Raw genomic sequence first — 9,623 nt, forward strand, 5'->3', positions numbered from 1 at the left:
TAGAAGAATAGGAGGTATGATCCATCCAAGTGAAATGTAATACAATGGGAGGAATTAATCAAAGCAGCCCTCCCTTCCCCCGCCCCCCCCCCCCCCCCCGCCCCCCAAAAAAAAAAAAGAACCTCTTCCCCAAATAGACATACTACTCCCTTTCCAAATGTCAGTGAAAATAAGGCATAGGATTGAAAATGAATTCTTTTTTTAAAAAAAAAATCTCCCTTTTAGGTATGTTCTAACTTCTAAGTAATCTATGATCTCTACTATTATTTAGTATTCTCCATAATGTTGTGTTATTTTTTAGAACTCCATATTGTTGTGTTGAGTTGAAATAAGGAACAAACAACTCTAAAGAGCATTTTTTTTTCATAACTGGAGTGGATAAAGGTGTTACTGGTACAGAAAGGGCAATCCTTGCCCACTGATCTCTATCGGTTCGGTGTGAGCCAACAGGGATTGCCAATCTTTACCAGTTCATGGCGTTGGAGTGAATTTTCCCGCCTAAACAGCCATGAACCGGCAGTGATGCTCAACTTCTTTCAAAAGGGCAGGGCGTCACTGGCTGAACAACTATGGTGCCGATGGGGGGAGGAGGGGGTATGATTTAGAGTAGGATAGGTAATACAGGTGTGAGGGGAGGTTTGACATGAGTTTCTGATTTTATTTTTCATGGATCCAAACAAAGGGCTTCACACATTATAAAGAATAAACCACATATTCATGTATTCCAGCAAAGAGCTTTAAATAAAAGCTCATCCAACATGTCGATTAAGAAAATATAATTATTTAAACAACTCTGGAGATTGCATAACATTTAGCTTGCTTCAAACATAATGTAACATTAAGTACACACCACTATTGTAGAAGGTACCACAATACTATTTGATAGGCATCATTCCAGTGCAAATAATAATTAGAATGGTGCCATCAAATCTAGGAAGGCCTTGACGTCATTAGCAACGTTTTTGGCGTCATGAGCAATACCAGATAATCCTCTCCTCGCAAACCCAACACAGTAGAGTCCATTTGAACCTTTCCAGTGATTTGGGAAGTCCTTCTTGGGCATGCCTTCTTTGTTCATCATATCCTCACCATTCTGCGTTTTTAATCATAATTATTTTATTAACAAATATTTCCACAGAAAGAAAGAAAGTTAAATATGAAGATAGCACCATTGTCTTCTAATTATAACTATAATTTTATAACAGGTTTTATCACTAATTTTGTTGAGTCAATCACGCAAATGCTTTTCTTTCTAAATCTGTCTAATAGTATTGTAGGCACTCTTAATTTGATGCCCCACTTGAGGTATGCAGGAGAGAGAAAATAACAACTAAATCTAATTGCAATAATTTTTGTATTTACTATTTACCATATGAGCAACATATTACATACCTTAAGCCAGTTGTTTGCAGTACTTGTGTAGCCTGTAGCAAAAACAATAGCATCAAAGTAACTTTCTTTCCCATCATCAAATTCAACAACATTTCCCTTGATGCAAGATATTGTACCAAAGACCTACATGCCACATAAATTCCTTATAGAACCTGTCAAGTACCAAATAGAATTTATATAGACTTTTCTATGTTGTGTCAAGAATTTTGTTACCTTGATATCCCCTTTCTTTATTAACTCCACAGTGCCAACATCTATTACTGCTGACCGACCAGTATTTGCCTTAAGAAGCAATGGCCCCTTATTGGGCCTCACGATGCCATACTTTGAGAGATTGCCAAACCAGAGATATGCAAGGACCACAAGAATAAAATCAACAAATTTCACTGGGAGGCTCCAGCTTGCAAGTTTCATCCCCATGTGAATCAGCTCCTTTGTCATCACATGCAGCTTTAGAATAATTCAAGAATTTGTGGTGTAAGAAAATGATTTAATAGGATACTTACAATAACTTGACCTGGAAAACAGGGAGGCAAAATAAAGAAAGGAAACTTTTATGCAAATGTATTATTTACTTACAGGGCTGCGGATGACTATGGAGGTATTTGCTCCATGGCTTGAAAGATCATAGGCAATCTCCATGCCTGAGTTTCCACATCCAACAACAAGCACCCTTTGCGCAGCATAGGAATCTGCTGACCTAAAGCTTGATGAGTGTATGACATGGCCAGAGAAATCCTCTAGTCCAGGGATGCTAGGAATGTTCCCTGCACTATTTTCACCACTTGCTACAACTAAGAACCTAGCTGCATACTTGGACACCATGCCATTCACTTGGTCATGTGTTGTGACAACCCAATATTTTTGCACATCATCATACAAACATGACTCAACAGATGAGTTAAATTTGGGACAAATGTTGAAATGCTCCACATAATCATCCATATACCTCAAAAATTGAATCTTGGGGATGTAGGTTGGTGTGTCTTCCGGATATGGCATGTGGGGCATCTCGCAGAACTCCTTTGCGAGGTGAAGCTTGAGGCGATCATATGTGTGCTTACGCCACAGCGACGCGGTACAATCCTCACGCTCGATAATAACATAGGGTATAGAGAGCTGGCCAAGGCACGCCGCTGTTGCAAGACCAGATGGGCCTGCTCCAACAATCAGAACTAGAGCCTTCTCCATGAGAAAATAAAAGGAAAGGGAAGGAAGTGAAACTAATGTTGGGACACTATTCTGTATATGTTGTTTTTTCTCTTGGTGAGATGTATAAATTCTCGGAGAGCACATGCTATTTATACGGAAATTTGTCCGTTACTATTGACTGTAATGCATATCCCTCTTACATGTATTTTGGACAGATTCACTTCACATGTATTAAGTACATTATTTATGCTACCGGCCAAGATAGAATGACACATATGTAGACAAAAGTACAAGGTTTCTTATTTAATATGTCCTCTCAATTAAAGAGCATATACAAATGATTTTTTTCTACATTAACATGATCATTAAGTGGTACTTGTATATTTAATTATTGATTAATTCATACTTTAAAATACTTATCTTGTATATAATACTTATCTTATATGTCATGATTATTGGGAAGTGTTGAATACGACATAAAAGGGGGGGCATTGTGTTGTGAGTTTCCCAAAAAAAAAATCCAAATACCTTTTACAATGACTGGAAGAGCCTCTGTTTGCTTTTTTCAGATAAAACCAACTTTATTATGCATGGATGCCTTGTTTGAGGAACATGTCTCTTTATAAGTACTTTCGGTGGGAGATTTGTTTTATTTATCTTCAGTTACTACCACATTAGCTAGCAAATAGAGCACGTATACCAATTGGATTCTACTAGGTTCTTGTCTAAAGTGCATAAAGTGTTGTAATATGGCATGAAGCTGTTTGAAAAGTTCAACTTATTGTATGCAGTGGACACGAATCCAAAGCATTTCACTACTGAAATGTGGTAAACTGTGAATTTGGTTTGCATTTTCCCCATCTCAATAACAGTATCCTCAAAATCTTAATTTATATATGTATCCATTTTAAATATATATGGTAGTGAACATATATGGTTTTAGCAATCTTAACATTATATCAACTTATTACTCTACAAGCATCACTACTGGAATCTAGAATTTTCTTGGTGGCCCGTTAGTTTTTTTGGCGGCCAAATCCCGACAACTAAAAGTGCTTGTTACCTTTGCGGTTATCCGCCAACAAAATGCAAAATGGACTTTCCCTCGCTCTCTAGACTTGGCAGGTATTCCTTTTCGGTTAGCCGACAAAACATATTAATTTGGTGGTTTTGATACTATCCTTAACGGTCTATACATGTCTCTCAAGAAAATTATGGAATATGGTAAGGCATACACATTTGAACTCCGTAGATTTTCTATTAGTTCTAAATTTAATTAATTAGTAATACTATCAATAAATAAATAAAAATAAACAATATTAAACAAAGTCTTGAATATGTATCCTTTAATTATTTTAATGTATTAGTACCATTGATTATTTGTAGTTTCATGTGAATGTATGAGCTATTATTTACTACGAATTGATGCACTAATTAGTTATAACTCCATGCATGCTTGGTGATTTTAATCCGACCTAATTTAATGAGATGACGTACTACTTGTAATGCAAAACATGTTTGTGTATGTTGTTCTAATTATTGTATCATCTGCCTACTGCACAAAAACAGAAAATCTTTATCTTAACAACTAAATGTATAAAAACGCATGGTGAGTTGTGATAACATATTGCTTCATTTTTTTAGGCAATATTAGAAAAGTGGAGGGGGTAGGAACTAGATAATACGCACACTGTCCTGCTTTTGTTTTTGCAATACCTTGTTTTTCTAAATATTATGTGCAATTCTTGAACTAATTGATAGGACATACACTACCTTCTACTAGGACAATAGATTGCTCCAAGTGAGAGCTAGATTCCTTTCCATTTTTAAGTATATTGTCAAACATGTAACTTGGGAGCTCTTAGTCATCATACTTTCGTGAAAGATACATGTTTGACAATATACTAACACATTCCCCAGAAGTTAAAGAGGAAACTGAACTTAATTTTTTGAGAAAACTTGCTTTGGGCCTGGAATTAACTATTAATAAATTAAGTTAGAAACTTTTGGAGATGAAAATTAGAAACCGAAGCTTGGCCCCACATGTTAGTTAGATGAAATCAACCATGTCTGGATACGTACTGCTTAATTAAGAGTGACGATGCATGTTGATCATATTTGTTGTGAAATGATAATGCACTTAAGTTGGAAGTTTTGCAGATCGAGTCATTTAATTTTGTCAATATGTGTACAGGTGTATGGTTAGCTATCAATTATAAACTGAAACGGAAGCCAATACCTAGGGATGTTTGTGTGAAAAGTAAAATGTTTGCTAGTAAGGCTTTTGCTTGTTTGTTTGTTCCTTCTTTATTCCTACATATCTTCAACTAATAACAACCCGTTTTTCCTTAGATACATTCTTTATGAATATACTATTCAAGAGCGTGCCATAATAATGGAAGATAGGACTGAGCTTGTGTTTGCGTAAAGCATACGTGTATAAGACAGTATTAATGGTGTGATTTTTTTGGGGTATGCCAACTAAGACAAATTCATCGTTTTCTTTAAAAGAAGCATGTTCAACTTTTTCATGTGATTACATGTGTTCTTTCTCTAAATTAACCCTGCACTGTGGGCCATGAACCCTAGGAATAAGTCCCCTTTGAATCCCTTAATCAAATTAATATAGGTCCAACCTGATTCATATCCGAAACTACATCACCGGATGTTTTAACCACTAACTATTAAAATTGATATAATTTGACTCCCTCGATGGTTTTAAGAGCGGTTTTAATTGGCATGGCACATCGACTTTGGTTCACCTATGCTGGCATATAGCAACCCAGATACAAAACAAAAATGGACCCCACGTATAATTGACAAGAAAAAAATATAAAAATTGTGGGGCCTACTTGTCATACGCCTTCTCCCCTCTCTATATTTTCCCTAACCACCCTGATCTCGTTGGCTTCTTGCTGCCACCTTGCTGGGTCCCAAGCTTGCCTGCCACTGCCGCCTTGCCTAGGTCCTCCGAGCTCACCTTTGGTCTACCAAGATACTCCGGCCTGTAGCTCTATGATGTATCCGAACATGGAGGGATACAACGGACAGACAGGGCTATCACCACCTGCCGCTAACCACACTTTTCGTGGAGAACAAAACAAACGAAGGCAACCGCTAACCTAGGCAACACGCCTAAGTTATTGATTACTACTCTAGCCTCGCGTAAGAACTTCATTCTTCATCCAGAGTCCTAGTACCAGAACACTTAATATAAATACTAAACGACAAACCCACAACGATAAGAATATATCTCACTTAAATAAGCTAATTAAATAACAAAGGAAATCTTGAACACTTACTTTATTGAAGAAGCATTCTCCGAGGTACAAGAGAGGATAGAGCACCGACAACTCGGGCACTCCTCCGGACTTCCCCTCACTCTCTACTCATTTTCTCCATACTACTAAAGTGACACCCAATGTATGAAAGTGAGATGTACTCTACTTTGTTGTGTGCTATAAAGTGGCTTGAGCTCCTCCTTTTATAACCGTTAATGATGGTTGTATGCGGTTTGGGAGGTCAGTGCGCTAGCAACTGCCATTAGAGAGTTATCAAGGATGACCATATGGAAGGCCAGGATGAGAGGTGGTGATGGTGGTTTGGTCGACCCCCTAGGTTGGCCGACCCATGGGCCCCACCTATCAGCTACTCCTTTTGCTAGGAGGCTGACTGGTGAGCCCCTATGCGGGTGCACCATGGATAGGCTTATTTTTAGTCGGTTTTGACTCATGCGGGCCCTTCAATTCTTGTGCTCGCGTACGATTGGCTAGAGGTACATTTCGTCGCATGGCGGGTGTAGATTCATTCAAAATTACCTGTATACAAATATTTACCAATACTCGTAAAAACGGTTAGTAATAAACCTCTACCATTAAGTTTGATATTACATTTTGTTTCTTTTATGCAGGAGTTGACAGTTAAATAGTGCTTAATGTCCGTCAACTGAGAGGCGGAAGCAGACTCCTACTTGGGTTGTTCACTTGTTGGTGGAGAACAACTCGTGGTGGCAGTAGGGGGGTGGTCATTCACGAGCTCGCCATTGTCCATCCGCCGTGGAAGGAATTGCCCCTTTCTTTGCCGGCCAGCTTGAGGTTGTCATGGATTTCGTCGAGGGCGGGGGATTAAATCCGGTGAGGTGGGCAAGAGCCCGGCCCAGGCACACCCCTTCATCCTTCCTCCTGTCAGCCTCTCCACGCCACTGCCACACAATGGAGAGGGGAGAAAGAGAGAGAAAAGAGACAAGAAGGAAAGAGGAAGGGCAATGACATGTGGGCCCGAATGTTGACTCACCCAGTTAAACTAGTCAGCAAGTCATGTCAACGAAAACCACTCTCAAAATCGCTAAAAGAGTTAAATTACACTAATTTAAATAGTTGGAGGTAAAGACATCTAGTATTGCAATCGAGGATATAAACATTGAACTTGCTCCTGCCTAAGAATGCATCCGGGGGCAATGAGCCCCACATTGGGCCATGGCTCGATCCAGTCCAGTGCTTTGGCCCAACACATCAACGTTACATCACGGGCTTTAACGTTACATTTGTTGGTGGACTGCAATTTTCTTTCTCAGCTTTAATTCTACCATGAATTTGAATGTTAAGTTCCTCACAGTGGAACCTGTTCATCAATGTAAACTAGGTCAAGGTCAACGTGCAATTTAAATATGAGTTTGAATGTTAAGTTCTTATAGTGAAACTTGTTTATCTAAATTTCAATCTTTAATTCGACACGAATATTCGTATTTATAGTTAGTTATCTTTTTAGTGGTAAGCGATATGACAGTTGATAGCGTGAGTCGTTTATGGTAGTTTCGTCCATATCCAATCCAGTCTCATGGATGTGTTTATAAGGGTATGTTATTCGTGCGTGCATTCATTGAAACTATATCGTTCATAAAAGTTAGGGTGTACGTGTGTGCAGTTATGAGTGTTTGAATATAACAATTAAGAAAATGAACCAATAACCTAAAAAAACAAACATGCGATTGGATTAAATATGTTTAGATTCGTTGTAATAGAATATGTCACATTCAGTATTAGGTTGATTTTTAATGAGGCAGCGAGTATATAATATCGTTTGGAACGCATGCAGTCAGTAATAATTAATTTCTGAGAAAACGACAGGTCATTTTACTTATTTCCTCCGAATTAAGCCTCACATTTTTGTGCAGCCTCTCAAGCCTTATCCTCGTCTCGCCTCGTGCTCTCCACGACACCTCCGCGCGCGCGCCAACGTACTTGGCGCGCATGTGACCCGCGCGAACGCACGCGCCTCGTCGTCGTCGTCTCGTCCCATGCAACCGCCCGTGACGCCGGCGAGCTCGGCCGCCGGCGCGCCCCCGCCCCCACCACCACCCACCACCACCTGTTCCACCTCCTGCCGCTTCGTCTTGCCCCCGACGAGGAGGCATCTGCTCGCGTCGTCCGCCTCCTCCCTGCTCCTCGCCGCCGCCGCCGCCGCCGCGGCGCCCCGCGCGGCGAGCAGCGAGGACGACGACGCCGTCACCAGCTACGACCCGGTGACAGCGGCGGAGCGCGCGGCGAGCGCGTCGGTGTCGCGGCGCGTCGGGGAGGCGGTGCGGCTGCTGGACCTGGGGCGCGACCTGCAGGCGCGCGGCGAGTTCCCGGCGGCGCTGGCGTCGTTCACGGCGGTGGCGACGGAGTACGGGGACCTGTCGCTGTCGGGGTACGCCCGCGTGGGGCGGGCGCTGGTGCTGTACGAGGTGGGCGACCGCGACGACGCCATCGCGGAGATGGAGGACGCGTCGGTGGCGCTGCGGGGTTACCCGGAGATCCACGCGGCGCTGGCGGCGGCGCTCTACGCCGACAAGCACGCGGCGCTGCTCGCCGAGAACCAGTTCGCCATCGCCACGCTGCTGGACCCGCACTACACCGACCTCGCCTACGTCAGGGACACCAAGCACTGGCCCCCCAGCCTCGTCGACTCGCTCCGCCACTTCATCACCCTCTCCTGATCATTGCTTGATCAATTGAGCTTTGATTTGATTAATTAATCAAGCTATAGCTGTTCGTAATCCACACCACAATTTGATGGACTCTTATCGTATGGTTTTGGGGTTCATCTAAATTATGTATCTATACGTGAAATTGTTCATGTCTGAACGATTTTTGAACATTGGATAGTGGGTATGTATAATGGGCAGGAAATGAATTACTAGAGAGGAGAATCAAAGAGTTTTGGTGTTTGGTTATAACTTTGTGAATGTATAATGGGCTCTCATGATCTAGCTTGATTGCTTGATTAATCAAGCTAACTGTTCATAATCCACACCACAATTCGATGGACTCGTAATCTCGTATGGTTGATGGTTTTGGGGTCCATCTAATTCTGTATCTATACACACATGGTGAAAGTGAAATTGTTCATGTCTTGAACGATTTTTGAAACTTGGATATATATAGTGAGTATATGTATAATGGGCAGGAAATGAATTATTAGAGAGGAATCAAAGAGTTTTGGTATTTGGTTTTATTACTTTGTTAGTAGAAGTATTATTTAACTTTTTTTATATCGATGCGCTTGTTTGTATTGTTTTTCCATTTTTAAACCGATATTTGTAAGGGAGTTAACAAACAGAACTGGCTCGACTGTTGAAACAAATTAACTGTGGCAAATGCAACAGTTGAGCTAGTACGTGCTTCTAGACAGTCGATACTTAGTTTTCTTTAATTTGCAGCCAGTTAGTTAATTTTCTTGGCGGCCGCATATAATCCTGATCATCAAAATTACTCGTTGTTTTACGGTTATCCGTCAATAAAATAGGCTTCTTCTTGCTATCTAGACTTGGCGTGTATATATTTCTTATCGTTTGGCTGACAAAACATATTAATTTGGCAGTTCTGATGCTATTCCTGACGGTATATGCCTCTCAAGAAAATTGTCACTACAACAAACATGTCTTGTAAAGGCATTTTCCTAATACAGGCATTTTTAAAATGCCTTTACATCATTGTAGAGACATTTTGAATAATGTCTCATAATTGTCTTTTGGTGAATTGTATTCACTCTTGAGTTGATCATTTTTATCTTCAATACACTAACAACCTCAACCTCAC

General features: G+C 40.7%; 2 protein-coding genes across 2 annotated transcripts; one reads left to right on the plus strand and one right to left on the minus strand.

Moving 5' to 3' along the window:
- Positions 1–700: 700 nt before the first annotated feature.
- LOC4351695 (probable indole-3-pyruvate monooxygenase YUCCA11) lies at positions 701–2,688 on the minus strand. The gene is made up of 4 exons (XM_015764057.3): positions 1,972–2,688; positions 1,606–1,842; positions 1,393–1,515; positions 701–1,093 (listed from the first exon to the last, which is right to left on the minus strand). The coding sequence occupies exons 1-4, from the start codon at positions 2,686–2,688 to the stop codon at positions 911–913; spliced, it is 1,260 nt and encodes a 419-aa protein (XP_015619543.2). The 3' UTR covers positions 701–910.
- Positions 2,689–7,714: 5,026 nt separating this feature from the next.
- LOC4351696 (uncharacterized) lies at positions 7,715–8,852 on the plus strand. The gene has a single exon (XM_015763461.3). The coding sequence runs from the start codon at positions 7,841–7,843 to the stop codon at positions 8,519–8,521; it is 681 nt and encodes a 226-aa protein (XP_015618947.1). The 5' UTR covers positions 7,715–7,840; the 3' UTR covers positions 8,522–8,852.
- The last annotated feature ends 771 nt before the right edge of the window (positions 8,853–9,623 follow it).

The sequence above is a fragment of the Oryza sativa genome, chromosome 12 (assembly GCF_034140825.1).
Source record: "Oryza sativa Japonica Group chromosome 12, ASM3414082v1".
Lineage (NCBI taxonomy): Eukaryota > Viridiplantae > Streptophyta > Magnoliopsida > Poales > Poaceae > Oryza > Oryza sativa.